This window comes from Notamacropus eugenii, chromosome 1 (assembly GCF_028372415.1).
Source record: "Notamacropus eugenii isolate mMacEug1 chromosome 1, mMacEug1.pri_v2, whole genome shotgun sequence".
In the NCBI taxonomy this organism is placed as follows: domain Eukaryota; kingdom Metazoa; phylum Chordata; class Mammalia; order Diprotodontia; family Macropodidae; genus Notamacropus; species Notamacropus eugenii.
In genome coordinates this window covers 55702706-55720514 of record NC_092872.1, presented here as the reverse complement: position 1 = coordinate 55720514, position 17809 = coordinate 55702706, and the positions used below count along the sequence as shown (strand labels likewise).

At 43.3% G+C, this 17809-nt stretch overlaps 1 protein-coding gene across 2 annotated transcripts; it reads left to right on the top strand.

Moving 5' to 3' along the window:
• Positions 1-732: 732 nt before the first annotated feature.
• On the top strand, positions 733-15797 carry LOC140500111 (serine protease 27-like). Of its 2 annotated transcripts, none has more exons than XM_072602413.1 (6): positions 733-951; positions 6292-6318; positions 7123-7285; positions 13023-13294; positions 13806-13975; positions 15172-15797. In XM_072602413.1, the coding sequence occupies exons 3-6, from the start codon at positions 7140-7142 to the stop codon at positions 15454-15456; spliced, it is 873 nt and encodes a 290-aa protein (XP_072458514.1). In that variant the 5' UTR covers positions 733-951; positions 6292-6318; positions 7123-7139; the 3' UTR covers positions 15457-15797. The 2 variants fall into 2 exon arrangements, with proteins under 2 accessions (XP_072458514.1, XP_072458509.1); XM_072602408.1 differs by lacking the exon at positions 733-951 and adding an exon at positions 1560-1759.
• Positions 15798-17809: the final 2012 nt, after the last annotated feature.

Below are 17809 nucleotides of genomic sequence, written 5' to 3'. Positions count from 1 at the left end.
TCTCCATAATCAGCACCTGTACCCCACTGCCACTAGAGGTCACCCCATTTCCTTTGATCGGTGGGCTTCAGGTTTAAGGAAATGGACTGAGGAAACCAGGTTCATATATGTCCTGACCTCCTTCCTTCTGAGAATCTCCAGCCCTATTCATACTACGCCTTCCCCCAATTTGATAGCTTTTGTGGTTTCCTTCACAGATCACCATCCTCTTCCTCCTTACCGTGCTTGCCCATCCCTCTGCCCAAATTTCCTCTAGGGTACAAATATTTACAGAAGCAGAGTCCGAATGTTAGAATCACAGAATGTCAGAACTGGAAGGGACCCTAATCAGAAATGCTAGAACTGGAAAAGCCCATGGATCACAGGACAGAAAATGGCGGGACTGGAAGAGACCTTCGAATATGAAAGAATACTCAAATTCTGTAAAACTGGAGAGGACTTTAAAATACTTAACAAAGAAAGTTAGAGCCAGAAGGGATTGACGAAAAGAAAGCGTAGAATGCCAAAGCTAATAGGGCTCATGAAACCTGAAATCTGAAAGGTACGTTAGAGCATCAAGGTTTGTCGCTTAATATTTAGGTGACAATGGACAAATCATTTAACATCTCTTAACTTTAATATGAGGATGGCATAGATGGCCTCCAAGGTTCTAACTCTAAATCTATGATCTTGGGATTCTATAAAAAGCCCTCAGAACATAGAATGTTGGATTCTAAATGGACCTTAGAATCCAGACATTTGAATTCAGGGAGGGAGAGAGGAAACATAAAGAGGGGAGGGGAGGGTGTGAGCCAGAGCATTGCTGTTAAATTGATATTTCTGGGAGAATAGTGGAATCTAGAATGGAGAATGAGGCAAATTAAGGAAGGTTCAAGTGACGAGGGGATGAACGTGATTAAGGACAGCCAACACCAGGAAACTCTAGGTTTGACCTTGTGTTCAAGGACCCAGGTATATGGGGAAAGAAAGGGGAGTTGGCTACTCCAACGGGGTGGCTCTATCCCCAACTCTTTTACGTCAAACCCATTCCCTAAATAACTTCCTCCCAGGAGTCTATTTCCACTCTCCAATGCTCACATCTTCAGAGCCTGGGGGAGAGGGTTCCTCCCACCCAGAGACCAATAACCACAAAGGAATTGGGGCACTGCTGATCCAGGCCTTCCCAGAACCCAGACTTCCTGTACACCCCTCTTAAACCCTGCCCATTCTGAGAAGGTTTCCTGTTCTCCAGTCTTCTCTCTTCCTCCTGGCTCCTCTACTCAGTGGATAAATGCCCAAGTGTCCATCTTCTCCAGAGTAACCAAAATGTGCTCTGAATTCCCAGTTAGATCTACTGTTCAGACTAGGGGGAATAAAAAGATGTGGAGGTTCTAGGGTCAGTCCATCGCAATACAAGGCCAAGGCTGGCCAGGGTATTCTGGTTCTGACCCTAGAAGTTCAGGGGGTTCAGGAGGGCAGGGTCATTGAAATGTCACCTCCTCTTCAGGAGACTCCAGTTCCTGAAGGAGAGGCAATTGAGAGGTAACTGGGTAAACTGGTCGGGTGGCATTTCCAAGCAGGCAATCACCTCCTGGGATATAACCCCCTGCTTCATGGAGCCTGGAAGCTCAGTGCTCCCCAAATCACTCTTGCCTCGCTGACCCAACCAGCCCAGAGCCCCTCCCTGAAACCCAGGAGTTCTATTCCCCCGGCTCCCTGAGACCAGAAGGCATGAGGCAGCTCCACACACTGGCCCTCTTTTTTCTCCTCCTTCAGTTTGGTGAGTCTTCAGAAGCTGGAGCCCAGAATATCTGGGTTTGGAGTGAGGGGCCAAGGTTGGGGGTGATAGGGAGTGTGTGACCTAAAGAAGGCAGGCTGGGGACTGAAGGGCAATATACCTGGATTCTATTTTCTTCACTTTTTCTTTCACATCTTTTTCTTCCACCTTTTTTGGTCCCCATCTGCTTTTCCTTTTATCCAATCACATATTTCCTTGGTTCCTGTTTCATTCTCTCCATTCATCTCTGCATTTCTATGGATCTCTGCCCTATCTTTTATGTTTAAGTTGATCTCTCTGTCTCCTCACTCCCTTCTAGAATATGCCCAATTGTCTCTTTCTGCTGTTTCTCCTTCTCCCTAACACCCTCCCCACAACTCAGACTCCATGGCAGGGAGTAACCCCAGGGAGGGTAGGGGAACCCAAAGATTCCCACAGGACAGCTTGGCCTTAGATAGTCCAGGAACATTTGGGTTTGTTTCTTGAGGATTTCAGGGTATCTCTGGGAATCGAGAACACAGTTTCTAGGTCTTGGAAAAAGAAAAGGCTAAAGAAAGTCCCCTAACCATGGAGACCCCTGTAGTCATACCCTATAAAATCTATGAAGTCCTAAGATAAGAATTCACAAGGTTCTATAACACCTTGAGGTTTACAACCCTGTGAAGGATGTAGTTCAGGTATTATCACCCCCATTTTAAAAAATTAAATAATTTGCCTATGGTCAAATAGCTAGTAAGTTTTAAAATCAGGATTTCAGTCTAGGTCTCTTCAACCTCTAAGTCTTTTGTTCCTCCACCATGCTAGATGACTCTCCTACCCCTTATCCAAGTTTTACATGGCTAGGATAAGAATCTGCTCATGCTAAGATAGACACAGGCCTGAGAGAGATGCAGATTTGCCCCCATCAGGTGCCCCAGGCCTGGAGAGGAGGTAGCAATGAGCTAGGGGAGGGAAAGATCACCACGACCTGGAGAAAGCACCCTTTCTCATCTGTCATCATTCCAGAAGGAGGGTGTGAAGGTGGGAAGAGTAGGACCCAAGGGGCTTTACCAGCCAGTATGCCAATTGGGACTGAGAAGTACCAGGGAGGGGATGGGTGGGGGACAGATCTACTAGCCTCTGAATGGGGAGGGAAAAGCTATATATTTAAATGCCTTTCCTTCATTTGGAAAGAGAAAGGAAGAAAGGAGCCAAGAATTGCAGATTAGGTGAGGGGAGTGGATGGGGTTGATTAGGATGCTGGGAGATAGAGATGAGTAGAAAGCTGAGGGACTGAGGAGGAAGATGAAGCTGAGAAAAAGGTTTAGTTTAGGAGCTGAGGAGGATGATAGAGGATGTCGTTTAGTAGGAGAATAAGATTAAGAGTAGGAAGCTGAAAGAGATGATTGAGTAGGAGGCTAGAGAATGGAGCCTTCTAGGAGGGGAGGAGAAGACACCTAGAGGCAATATGGCAACATGAAAAGAAAAGGAGATCTGCAATGAGATGACTTGGGGTTCAAATTTCACCTTGGTCACTTATCATTGGTGTGACCTTGGACAAGTCTCTTCACCTCACTTCCTCAGTTTCCTCGTCCCTTGTAGAGCTAAATGTTTCTGGATCCTTTAGGGTCTAGAGTGGAAGGAAAGGGAGAAGGGTTAGGAGCTTAGACATTGCAACTGGAGAGCTGACTTTCATCTTAAGCTCTGAGGATATTATGACCACAAAGAAAAGTGTAGGAGGAGGGTGGGGTGCCAGCCTTCTCCCCTGATTCCAAATCTCACTCTAATTAGGGTCAAATAGGGTTACTCTGATCAGAGCAGCTCAGGGGAGTGACAGAAAAGATCACTAGGGAGCTGAGGGACAATACTAGAAGTCAGGACTTCTGGGCTGGTGGGAGGTCATCCAAGCATCTAAAGAGACACTCCTTGCTTTCCTGATTTTGCCTTCCCTTCCTTTGGGTGTTCTTTGCCCTGAAAATCATACTGCATTCCACTGGCTAACACACCCTACTCTGGAAGCAGCTGCATTTCCCTGTCCCTGTGTCACCTCCCTGGGATGGGCCTTGACCATTTCAGGCTGCAGATCAGGACTGGGGTTCAGTTTCATCATCTCGTGATGGCTGAAAGATGTGGGGGATAGGTACTACCTTGAGTGGCTCTAGGACAATCTGCTTTGGAAATTGTGCTGTTCTCTTTGTCCTGCTTGGCTCCTGGGACCCCAGAACCCTGTCCCCAGTCTCTCTACCTCTTCTAGTACCCTGGACGTCCCCCCTAGTCCTTGGCTCTTTTTATTTGGGCCTGTTGTTGCAATGATAATTGCGTTTCTTTGAGATAAGTGACCATACACCTTTTACAATCATAATAATGATAGATAATTGGATGTGATTGCTCCTGATATTATCGAGTAATTACTGTTATTGCCAATAAGGGCAAGGAACAGTGAAATTCACCTCTTAAAACCAAAGGCCATTGAGCCAGGGGAAGGGCCTTAGGCTGAGAGATGAGAATCCTGGGATGACTTGGTTTCTAAGGTACAGTTCCCTCTTATCGGCACTCCCCACCAGCCCAAAATTTTACATATGCATAAACTGACCCAGAGCAAGAGTTCCTATTCCTTGTACCCCCCAAGCATGCTCTCTCCTCTCCTCTCTCCTATTCCTCCTTTTTCTCCTCCTCCTCTTTCTCCTTCTCTCGGCCTCTCTTTCTTTCTGCCTCTCTGTCTCTGTCTCTCTGTCCTTCCAACCACCGCCCCCAGCCCCATCCCACGCCATCTCTTTTTCTGAATATGTGTCAGGATCTTTCCATTTCCTGTCTCTAGGTTCCAAATCTTCTTCCTCTACTCTGAGCTTTCTCCACCTCTTGGAGACTTCCATTTATCTCATTCCTTTCCCTACACTTTGTCTTCTAACATAAGACAGGCAACTACTTCAAGCCCAAAGTCATGTGGCAGGCTGCTATCACCAGAGCCTTTTGCAAAAGAGCTGAGTGGGCAAATTTTGTATATGTTGCCTTTCTACCTTCCTTCATCTTCCCTCTCACTGTACTCTCAGGATGTCCATGCTATTCCCCAGTGCTCTCAAAGCACCTCGAACTTAGTCAGTTTGGCCTCTCTTCCAAAGTCCTAGGTTTTAAAATTACCTTTCCCCACTACTCTTTTCCCCAGTTAATGTTCCCAGTTTGTTAACATGGCTGTCTTAGCTAAACATTTGTCTCTCAATTTGACACTAAACTAATGGACATTAATCTATGAACGTAACTAGATTTAATAGAGGAGTTTGCTAACCCAAATGAATTAGTGTATTTATATGGAAAGACATTTTTCAGCATAAGGTACAGGGGCTCCCTGGGACCACTGCCCACTCATATATCTGCTATCTCATATGTCAGAAGAACCAGAGGTCAGCATTTCTGAAAGATTGCTAAATTCTTTCCTATACTTTCCATTTCTTATCCTTGCCTATCTTCCTATTTACTCCTTTTTGTCAACTTCTTGGACTATAGTATTTCCTCATCACTGTCCCCTGTGCCCTTTCCCCTTTGCCTTTTTTTTCCTGTTCTCTGTCCCCTCCTCTATTCTCATCTTTCCCCCATTCCCTGGTACCTCTGTTTCCCCATTCTGATGATGGAATGTGTGTCTGCAGGCCCACCCCAGTGCACATAATACATCATAACTGTCCCAACCCCATACATTGAATTAATGATCTAATTATACAAATAAGCTCCAATCATGGGCTTGTCCATTTCCTGCTAAAGCTGTTCCTCAGCTCCATCTGGTTGGTTTTATTTGAATGTCCAAGTCTGAGGACCTAGGGTCACTAGTAACAAATCTACCCATTGGGTTCTGAGAACAGGGCAAGGTCTAAGGGAAATGATGAGGGCTGGAAAATACTTCTGACCTTTTAGCTGGAAGGGTCTTTTTTTGTCCCTCAGGGAATTCAGACCTAGGAAAGAGAGGAGGTAGATAATAGCAGCTCATTTATCCATAGAGCTTTAGAGATTACTAAACCCTTTTCTCATAGCAACTTTGTGAAGTAGGTAGTACAGGAAATTATAACCCCTATTTTACATAAGCGAACATGGCCCAGAGAGATAAAATCATGTGCCATGTCCACACAGCTGGTAAATAGTAGAATTGTGATTTGAAAACAGGACTTTGGACTCCAGTTCTAAGTTCTTTCTGGGCCACCACATTGTATCTCCCTTATTCATTCAATCAAATGTCCAATCAACATTTCTTGAGACCTTTTGTGTTTACGGCTTTAACTGTGTTGTTTCTCATTGTCAGGTCACTCTTTATTAGCAAGCTGTCAGAGCCTTGAAAGACTCTTGAGGGTGGAGATAATAATCCTGTATGGTTAAGGTTAGCCCTACCGCCAGGAGGAACCCCTTTAAAGCATATAGGCTCCAAGCCTGGTGGTTGGAGAATAGGATGGCAACCAAGGATACTAGGGGAAGAGAATCTGGAAGACTGGAGAGAATTTTTCAGTCTGGGGCTGTAGGAGAACTTCCAGTGGCAATGGCTGTTGACCCTCCACTCTTGTATCTTTATCTTACAGGAACAAAGGAGGCAGAATCAACTAGAGGTGAGTGTCTGATGCCCTACCAATGAAGGTGAAAAGGAAATAGATAGTATTCTAAATTCTCAGAGTATGGTCTAAGCAGGTAACTTTAAACAGGAAGTTTCTATCTCATGGGAACTAGAAAACTGGAAACCTTCAGGGAGCATAATTGCTGTCTTTGCATATTTACACATGAATAGTGTGGTTAATTTGATGTGAATTCTACTTGACATGCTTTACCCCCAAAGTTCAGAAAAAGAATAAGTGGGTATAAATTACAAGAAGGCAGATTTTTAATCAACATGAGGAGGAACTCAATAACAGTTGGATATGTTCAACATTGGAATGGGTTACTTTGGGAGGTGATTAATTCCCCAACAATGGAGCTGTTTAAATGAAGGTTCCATAACCATTTCTTAAGGATGTTGTCAGGGGGATATTCAGATTGATATTGGACTAGATGACATTGCTACTCAAGGATTCTGTTTCCATACCTTTTATAATATGAGGCAGATATGACTTCCCAAAGAGAATTGGGGGTACCAGGGAAATCCTGACAGGCAAAACTAGCTAGTCAAAAAGAAATCAGAGAGAATGGAGGAGTAGTTACTGAGGTCCCAAGGATGAATGAGGAAAAATGAATCACAAAGATGAGGCCAAAGAAAGAAAGGTAGAAAGGAGAAAAACTTATGAAGTCAATTCCAGCTCAAATTTAGCCTACTATGACTATAAAAATAATAGCTCATGTTTAATGTGGGAGAGACACGTCCTCCACAGGGCAGCAACAGCAACATCTACCTCTCTTTTTTATTCTCCTCTGCCTCCCAGCTTGTGGCCAGCCCCGAATGCTGAACCGAATGGTAGGAGGCCAGGATGCTCAAGAGGGGGAATGGCCCTGGCAGGTCAGTATCCAGAGGAATGGGACTCACTTCTGTGGAGGAAGCCTCATAACGGATCAGTGGGTCATCACAGCAGCTCATTGCTTCTCTAAGTAAGTCCTACACGCCTGCAGGCCAAACTGCCCCTATGCCTTTGGATTTTCCCTCTCTCTACTCGGTTCTGTTTGTTTCAGCACCATGGACAGCCTTCTGTCCTCTACAATTCCTACTAGGCCCACTTTCCCCTCAGCCTCTAGCACCACAGACAGCAGCGCAACGCCGGGTCTGTCTAACCAGACCTGTCCTCTCTTCATCAACACAGATAAATCTTTCAGGCTCACGGACTCAGGTATTTACTGTACTCTTTGACATAAAATAGACAAGGGCTTATGGATACTTGACAAAACGAGAATACAAAGTATCTGCTGATTTCAAGCCCAGCATTCTTCCTGGTATACCATACTGTGTATGATGCCAGCTCAAAATTCTTTAGCTCTTTATTATCACAAATCAATTTCCTTACAAAACACTATGAGGTAGGAAGTGGTTCAATTACTATTGTTACTCCTATTTTATAGTAGCAGAAATAAAGGCCCAGAGAAGTAAAGTGACTCTGACCCAAGCCCTCTGATGGTCATTTTGGTGTTTTTTCCACAAGGTCAGATTTCCTCACTTAGCTTAATACAGGCCAGACAGGCCCTGCAACATTGAGGTGATGCAACCAGGGGCATCCTTTTGGTACGAGTTCTCCATGAGAAAGAACCCTCAGCATGTTTTGAGAACCTATTACAGTTCATCATTGCTTTCATAGATGAACTTTTTTTACATTGAAATTCAATTTATCAAATTTTTTTGAGCAGAGTTTACATAGTTAGCTATATACAATGCATTATTTGGGGGGTTGGGAGGGAATCTAAATGACTAAGAAACAATCCTATCTTAAGGCTCCTTAAAGCCTAGAAGAGGGGACAACATACATAAAAATAAATACACAGGAAGATGTGAGAAAGATCCCAAGTGAGATAGGAACAAATGCCTTGGGGGTTCACAGAAAGAAATGATCATATCTGCTTGGGAGAGGCACCATGGTTTAATGGTAAATGGTAAAAATATTAAACCTGGAATTAAAAGACTTGGGTTTGAGCCTTAGTTCTGCCACCAACTAATTTTGTAACCTTGGGTCAGTGACTTAATTTCTCTGTACCTCAGATCTCTCCTCTATAAAAATAAAGTCTAAGAACTATTAGAGGATTTCTAGAATCCTTTCTTCTCTCTCACTATCTCCATATGTATTATTTATGTATGTATATGTGTATGTATGTATATGTGCATGTATGTATATATGTAGAAGTAAACCTAAGCCCTCGAGTTCAACTCCTTCATTTTTACAGATGAGGAAACCAAGGCTGTGACTTGCCAAAGGTCAGATTCCTAGTGAGGATGGTTTTTTGCAGATAATGGTTTTTGAGCTAGGCCTTAAAGGGACTCAACCCCACCCCCTCCAGGTACAATTGGTGAAGTTAGTCATTGGCCTCTGTGTTCTTGCCTGCTTGCCTTCTTTCTTAGGTTCTCCCAGTCCCTCAGACAGTTCCCTAAACTACCTCCTGTTGTGTTTCCTTCTCATTCTGTTCTCTGGCTCTTCCTAAATTCTGTGCCTTTTTGTTTCCCCTTCTTCTGATGCTCTTTGCCACAACCTGGAGCCTTCAGGTGAATATTTCTCCTGTATTCTGTGTCTTTGCCTGTCCCCTTCAAAGTTTCTCAGTACCATGGACATCTGCCCATGGCCAGTCCCACTCTTTACCCTGCTCTTCCTCCCTCATTCTATTTTCAAAACCATAGAAACTTCTATCTAATTCTCATAAAAGGTTCTTAATGGAATTTTTAGCTGGAAGGGTTACAGTTCACCTAATCTACTCTCCATTTTATAGATGAAGATAGTCTTCAGCAAAAATGGGAAATAATTTTGACTCACATTTCTACAGTGATTCAAAGATTATAAAGCACTTTCCCCATTTAAAGGAGAAAATTAGGGTCCAGGAAGGTCAAGTGGTTTGCCTGTCATGTGGCAATAAATATTAGGATCTAAATTGGAGCCTAGCCTTTGTGTCTCCAGATGCACTGCACCACACAGAGCACAACCTAGGGTTCTGTCCACATTTTACACCCTCAAGTGCTCAAGATATTCCTGCTACCCCCTGGGTACCTATTAAGTCTTCACATTCATGTGTGGCCCTCAATCTGCTCCGGGAGACCACAATCACAGAAATTGGAGAGATTTCCAATTTCTATGAATCACATAGAACCAGAGAGTTTCAGAGCTTGAAGGGATCTGCATTTCCTTATCTGAATAATAAGGGGGTTGGACTAGATGATCTGTGAGGGTTAAAAAGGCAACGGTTACGTTATGAATTAGTGGCCAAACTGAAACTTTCATTTAGATGCACAATCCAGAGCTCTTTCCAGTGCACTATCCCTAGATGCTTGGTGTTCCTAAATTCTCTCACTCTCTCAGGCTCCTCAAGAAACCAATGTCACACTAAGCTGAAGGTAACTGATAAACTCTCTTACAGTTGTCTTCATTATAAATGAATTCTCGGAGAGGAATTTTCCAAACCAAGGACTGATTCTAATGGTGGAATTTCAGGCATAATTATGAGACAAAGGAAAGATGTTTTTGGAATCATACCTCATGGGTAACAACCTAACCCACAATCAGTGTGATGCAATGGAATTGAGAATGGGACCGAAAAAGTGGCCATCCTGGATTCTAGTCTCAACCTCAATCTGGGACCTTGTTTGTGAAATTCCCTTTCCCTCTTTGGGATTCAGGATCTACCCTTGAACAAGAAGGACATTGGGTAACCACAACTCTGATGAACTGTGAACTTAAGAATGAAAGTAGGGTAAGCAGTGATGTAGTACGAAAGAGTGCTGGATTTGCAATCAGAGAACCAGCAAGAAAGGACTGCTAAAGTAGAATGATGAGAACCTTGAAGGGAACTGACCCTTCAATCTCAGAATTCATGAGAGAGGTGGTGAGGAAAGCTATGTATAATCTGACTTGTACCAAAAAAAATCAGAGAGCAGATTTCAAAGGACTCAACCAAAGATTAAGTAGGACTCCATGACCTAAAATTCTAGAAAGTCCTTCCAGAAGGAATAGCAAGCTGTCACAAATTAAATTATGAGAATTATTTCTTATAAGTTCAGAAACAATTTCAATGAAGAAGAAAAGGAACAGTTTTTGAAAAAGATTTGTGGAGATTAATCCACAAGGAATCAATCAGCTAATTTAGATTTTAATGAGAAATATACTGAGGGCAGAAGCACAGGATGAAATAGGGTGAATACAAAGATGGCAAAATCCTATAAGAATAGTTTCAGGAAGGCTAAAACTCAGAATGAGTAATTAAAATTAAGATAATAAAAACAGGCCAGTTTTAAAAGTTATTTTGAAAACCACCAGGAGGATCAAAGAAGAGGTAGGACCACTGTTTGAGTAAGGTGATGATAATGTATAATAGAGGGAAGATAGAACTACTCAAATTCTTATTTTGTCTGGTTTCTCCGGCAATAGAACTTTCCTTATACTGGAAAAAAATGGGATGAAACTGGCTAATAGGGCAGAACCTAAAAATAACAAAGAAGTTAGTAAGAGAGTAGATAGCTATTTTGAATTTGTGACCAAGTCCATATGCATTATACTCCAGGACATTAAAGGATTAGCAAATATGACTGCTAAACCTCTCAGTGATCTCTGAAAAGGGGTAGAGAATGGGTGAAGTACCATAGGACTGCATAAGGAAAATATTGTCTTTATTTTAAAAATTAGAGTGCAACTTGCAATCTGTGCACCATACAGGTTGACTTTGATTCCTGACCAAATTTTGGAACTCATTGTTAAAGGAATTTTTAGTGAACAAGTAGAAAGGAAAGTAATGATCACAAAAAACAACATGGCTTTATCCAAAATACCAGAAGAACATAATTTTCTTTTTCTTTTTTTGTTTGTTTCTGACAACGTTGCTAGACTGGTTCTCTAAACTTCAGAAAAGAATTAATTGGCAAAGATTCTGATGCTATTATTGTGGACAAGGTAGAGAGATATAAGCTAGACGACAGTTGAATTAGGTAAATGTGACACTAGTTTAATGTTTAAGAGAAATCATTAATGGTTCAATGTCAACTTGAGAGGAGGTCTCCATTTGGAATATAGTAGGGGCTTAATCATTGTTTGCTGATGGACTATTTGGTAGAGTATTCTATGGTGTTTGATATTTTTATCAGTAACTTGAACAAACGCATATATAGCTTGGTTATCCTATTTGTAGATGATGCAAACTGGGAGGGATAGTTCGAATGTAGAATGACAGACTCTGCAGGCAAAAATGATCTTGGCAAGCTAGAAAAATAGGACAAATCTTACCAGCTAAAATTTGATAGGGCTCAATATAAAGTCTTATACTTGAGTTTAAAAAATCAACTTCACCAGTATTATATAAAGGAGACACAGGAAACACAAATACAGACACGGAGGTCTTAGTGGATTGCAAGTTCAGTATGAATTAAAAGTAGACTAAGGCAGCCAGCCTAAAAAGTTAATGCGTTGTTAAGCTGTATTAAGAGAGGGAGAGTGTCCGGAACAATGAAGGTCATGGTCACACTGTCCCCTGCTCTGGTCAGAACACCCCTGTGTTATTTTTAGGTATCCCATTTTAGGATGAACATGGATAATCCAAAAAACACTTAGAAGACAACCCAAGATGGTGAGGAGCCACATGAATGAATCATTTGAAGTAACTAGGAATACTAATTCTGCAGACAAGAAAATTTGGAGGAGATATGGTAGCTGTCTTCAAGTATTTGAAGGACTGTGAGGATTAATGTTGTTCTGCTTGATTCCAGAGGGCAGAGAGGTAGATTAAGATTTGATGAAACTATTTTTGAAGCATCAGAGTTGCCCTGAAGTGTAACAGAAGATAATGGGTGGCTCCTCAGTTGAAGTCTTCAGTTGTAGGTGGATGTCTTTTAGGAATGTTTGCATAAGTGTTATTCAGTCAGGTATACTTTGCACTCTTCCAACTCTGAATTCTGTGATTCTATGACCTGTGTTTTAATTCCAGCCCTTCTCTAAGGGTGGCAGTGTGACACAGTAGAAAAAAAGGCTGAACCCAGAGCCTGAGTTCAAATTTCAGCCTCAACCATGTACCTCTTGTGCAGCCTACACCGAGTTACCTAACACCTTCTCAGCTTGTTTTCCCATCTGCAAAATGAAGGGAATGGACTATCAGGGCTTCTTAAACTGTGGATCATGACTCTACATGGGTCACAAAAAATTTGGCAACAGTAAAGGGGTTTCTGAACTTGCAACGACCAAAAATTAAAAATCAAACATATAATGAATCTGAGGTGTTTCTGGCAGTGCCTGCCTGTGTTGTATTGTGCAACTTCACAGCAGCATTGATTCTAAACACACTACACCAACAAATGCTGCCGAAACGTGAAAAGGGACCTCGAGTAGAAAAAGTTTTAAGAAGCTAGAGAACCTCCACCCAGCACTACCCTGATGAGTCTATAAAAAAGCACTGAATTTGGAATTTGGCCTTGGGTGTAAATCCCAGTTCTGTTATTTATCTGTTTGACCTCAAACAATTCACTAAATTTTTCTGGGCATGTTTCTCTCTAAAATGAAAGGATAGCTGAAATGGTCTCTAAGATCACCTCTAGCTCAAACTTGTGATTGTCCTATGCAGTCCCTCCTCCTTCCCCTCTCCTATGCGAACGTTTACCATTAAGATGAGCCTTCTTGTTACTTACTGTTCTTGTTTTGTCGTTTTCCTCCTCTATCAGCACCTCAGAAACTTTCCTGTACAAGGTTCTACTAGGGGCCCGGCAACTGGTGAATCCTGGGCCTCATGCCATGTATGCTCGAGTAAAGAGGGTGGAAAGCAATCCCCAGTATCAGGGCATGGCCTCCAGTGCCGACGTAGCCCTGGTCCAGCTGGAGGCTCCGGTGACCTTCACTGACCACATCCTGCCTGTGTGCATTCCCAGCCCTGAAGTCAAGTTTGAGGCAGGGATGAACTGTTGGGTCACAGGCTGGGGCAGTCCCAGTGAGCAAGGTAAACTGAGGGAAGAGGCAGATTGGGAATTTTCAAGAAACTTAGATGGTCCTGGGGAGAGGATTAGAGCCAGAAAGAGAATGGGGTACCTGCAGTCAAATACTTTGAAGCAGGGAGGGGAAGTAGCATCCTAAAAAGTATCAAGAAATTAAAAGATACTTTCCAAGTCCTGAATTCTGTGTCTACCTTGGCATTCCACTGGGTTAGAGGGGTCTAATTATAGTAAGATTGTAACAGTCTCATTAATACAGGATTGTAGGGTCCATGAATGACAAAGATACGCAATCTTTGAGACAATCTCCCATATTAGCCTCCATTCTCTCCAACCCTACATTTTAAGTGAGATGAAAATTTGGAAAAGGTGGGATCTAGGATGATGAAAGAGTTAGGGAAAAACAGAAGACAGAAAAGTAACATAATCAGAAGTGGTGAAGTAATGTTCTTGTTTTAGGGACCAGGTGTTGGGATGTTATGGGGAAAACTCAAAGTATTGGGGTCTCCCTCCCTCTAGATAACCTGCCCAGCCCCCAAATTCTACAGAAGTTGGCCGTGCCCATCATTGATAGACAGAAATGCAACATCCTCTATAACAAGGACTCAGAACATGGAGTGCTACCCAAAACCATCCAAGATGACATGTTATGTGCTGGTTATGCAGAGGGGAAGAAAGATGCCTGCAAGGTATGCCCCTATACCAGGAACTTGGCCATGGGCCAGAAGCTGATCTTGGTGGGGTGGAAGTTTAGGCCCTTGGTTCCTAATGCTGAAGAAGCCCTGTGTGCAGATTCTTTGAGTTAAATAAGTTAGTGAGGGAAGGAAAGAGGCTTGAGTCAGGAATGAGGGCATCTTGGTTGGGACAATGAATTACTGTGTAACTTTATCCAAGTTAATTCCCTTTTCTGTTTATCTCTAAAATGGGGAGGGTGAAATAAAGAATGACATTAAGGTTGCAAATCTGGGTGACCAGAAAGATGGTCATGTATTTTTTAAAAAATAGGGCAATTCTGCAGAAGGGTAGATTTGAAGGAAAAGAATGAGTTCTGGTTTCGGATGCATTGAGCTCAGAAGGCACAATATACAGTTGATGATGATTTAGCTGTGTTGGTTGTAATTACTAAGCATCTGAGATAGAAATCCAAACTGGGTCTTCTTGACCTCGAATCTCTGTGTAAATCTAGTCCCTGAGTTGAGTGCCAGTGTGGTGGGAGACACAGGACACATACAACACATTACACACAAATACCAGTGCTGATTGTACAGAAATAGGGAACACTTTGAATTGGGAAGGATGACAAAAGCTTGGTGGGTTTAGGAAAGCTTCCTGAAGTACATCCTTTGAACCCTTATGGTAGAGCTTTAAAGCTTTTTGGAAGGTTGGTAGGAAGGATAGAGGGGAATTGTGGAGGGGTGGAGGTAGGATGGAAAAGAGAGAAGGGGAGGAAAAGAATGGAGAAAAGAAGGCAGTGAAAGAAGGAAGGAGAACAAAGGGCAGGAGAGGGAAAGAAAGAAAAGATCAGAGAGGACAAGAGGAAAAAAGATACAGATGAGCTCAGAGGCAGAGAAGATGATGTTGTGACATCAGTGGGGCTTAGAAGCAGATGGCTCAGCGGAATGGGGGCACCATGAGGCCTGAAGTTGAGGCCTATAAACACTTACTAGCTGTGTGACTCTGGGCAATTCACTTAACCCTGGGTGCCTCAGTTTCCTAAACTATAAAGTGGGAATAATAGCACCTATCTTGAAGGGTTGTTGTGAGGAATAAAGGAGATATTTGTAAAGAGTGCTCAGCACAGCCTGGCACATAGTAGGTGCTATGTAAATGTTTATTCCCTTCCCCTTTGTGGATGCCTAACCATGAGTTTCGCTTCTTGCTACAGGGCGACTCTGGGGGACCCTTGGTCTGCCACATTGGTCATTCTTGGCTCCAGGCTGGAGTGATCAGCTGGGGAGAAGGCTGTGCCCGCCGCAACCGCCCAGGAGTCTACATTCGAGTGGCTTCACACCATGCCTGGATCCACAGGATCATCCCAAAACTGCAGTTCAAATCTGGCTACGACAGGAAGAGGGGGCCCTGGGGGCAAGAGACCTCAGAGCCAAACTATGCTCCTGGTCTGGCTGCCCACATGTTGCTACTTGCCCTCACTGTTCTGCTCACCTTTTGAGCAGAACCAGACGCACCTGGGTCAGGGCACAGTCGTGAGGATAGAGGCTCTGGCTATTTGATTGCCTGCCCATGCTTGGTCTGCCCCTTTAGCCCGTGGGAATGTGAACTGAAGGGAATCTGTCTGGAAACTTTGGAGCCCAGACACTGGAGCTGGTGAAAAGGATCCCACTCCTACTCTACTGGGAGCATGCTCCCTAAGGGCAGGCTGGCACTGCAGGGGAGTACCCAGAATATCATCTTCCTTTCCCAAGTCAACACTGTATATTTGTAAATATCCCTTTTGTCCCTCATAAGCCTATTTTTATTATATTTGCCCATTAATAAAGTCTATTCTCTCCATTCCTGGATTCCTCAGCTTGCAGGGGACAGGACACCTGGGATCTGGGAGGGGAATTGAGAGGGCAAGAATGCACTTGTCACGATCGGAAGAGGGTCTACGTGAAGCAGGGTGATCTGGGGCCACAGAGGTGAAAACAGAAGTAACTGCACCAGGAAAGGGCGAGGGAGGTATTGCAGAAGCAGTACTGTACCTAGAGACTCTGCCACTGATTAGGTGTGTGACTGTGGGCAAAATATTTCATCCTTCTGTGCCTCGACTTCATCACGTATAGCAAGTGAATAATACATTCACAGGTCAGTTGTGAGAAAAAGTGATTCATAAACTTGAAAGCACCACAGAAATGTGAATTATTATTTTTATTATTACTGTTAGTTGGAGGAGGACCCCCAGGGTCTGAACAGAAGAGGAAGGAACTGGAGAACAGTGTTGGGAGCCCTGGGTCCTGGAAAGCAGCACAGAGCCTAGAAGGAGCTAGATAATAAGACCCTTGGTTTCTGAGGTGATTGCAGATGTCTAACAGCCTCCCTGCAAAAGTCACAGGCCCGAAATCTAAGGGTGATTCAGCAGCAAGCCTAGTTGTCAACACCAGGTTACATGGGAATTCCCCTCCAGGGAGGGAGGAACCAGGAAGAGTGCTAGGTGGTGGCAGAAACAGAAGAGGGCTGGGGCCCTCCATCAAACAAAAAGCTATGGGGTAGGTAGGACCTAGGAGGATCTGAACTATGCGCCTCAGTTCTCCCAAGAGTAAAGTAGAACTGGAATCTCTCAGGGTCTTCCAACACCCATATAATCTGGCTCTGAACTTTTGGTCACAGGACATTCAGGGAATGGGAAGTGGCACCAAAGGGGGAATCTGTGGGTGGGGAGGATGATGAAGTCAAACTTGACCAACATCACAACTCCACTCTAATTAATGATCCTTTGGTCCAATGCCATGCTTTCCCCAGAAGACAAAGCACAATGGCTAGAATCTTTTGGCACTTTTGCAAGAAGGAAGGAAAAAGCAAACTTTGTTTCTTTACCAACCCATCTTGCCAATCCTCCTCCCTGGAAATCTGCCTAGTCAACTTCACCATCCATGAAGATAAGGAATCAGATTGGTGCTGCTTGGCCCTGTAGGACAAGAGTAGGATCAATTGTGGGGGGAGATGTGTGGTTAATTATCGGAGTTCTCCCATAATAGAATGGCTCACCTCAGGAACCAGTCATGCCAGGCACCCAGCTTTATTGACCCCCCAAGTTCGCACTCTTTCCATTACCTACACTATCTGGAAGGGACCTTTGAAATTATCTCATTCAATCCCCAAACTGAACTGATGACAAAACAAGCCCTCAGAGATCTGGTCGTTGGCTTCTTTCTTAGCTCCTAAGCCCTGTCGATTCTACCTCCAAACAAATCCCACACAAGTGTACCCTGGATGGTTCAGACTCTGCCTCTGTACAACACTTGTTGATCTTCACTGGTGGAAGTAATTTCCCCTCCATGGAGTAAACTACACTTAAGTGACAGGTCTGGACAATCCACTAAGTTTTCCATGAAGTTTACTGCTCACTGTTTTCCCATATCCATCTTCCAAGCTAGGCTAAAAGCAACATGAGGGTTCAGTCTCACTTCTTCAATATTCCCCATGGTGTCCAGAACAGTGCTAAACTAGTGTTAAGTCTTAACTTAAGTCTAACACTTAACTAGTGTTAGTCTTCAAGAAGAGTGCCCTTCTTAATAAAAAGAGGTAGAAACACAAGAGGCAGAAAATATTTTCAGATCAAACCAAAGTTTTAAAAGGGAAAACAGATTTATTTCATGCAATTTACAATTCACAATAAGCTTAGTGTTATGAAAAGGAGGTTAAAAAACACCCACATATTTTGTCATATTTGTTCTGGAAACAATGGGCAGCCCCTTCCGTCTTTGGATGAAAGAGAAAGCCCCAGGTAAGGTTCCCTCCCAGACTCCTCTGGGTGGGCTGTTTAGATACAACTTTCCATGTGCACTTTGCTGCTGCCAAGTTTA

Excerpts from the sequence above, each read along its gene's own strand:
- LOC140500111 (XM_072602408.1), top strand. The coding sequence starts at position 1,711 with ATGAGGCAGCTCCACACACTGGCCCTCTTTTTTCTCCTCCTTCAGTTT. Across the intron at positions 1,760-6,291 it reads TTTTCTCCTCCTTCAGTTTG|GAACAAAGGAGGCAGAATCA; the intron begins GTGAGTCTTCAG and ends TTTATCTTACAG. Across the intron at positions 6,319-7,122 it reads GGAGGCAGAATCAACTAGAG|CTTGTGGCCAGCCCCGAATG; the intron begins GTGAGTGTCTGA and ends TCTGCCTCCCAG.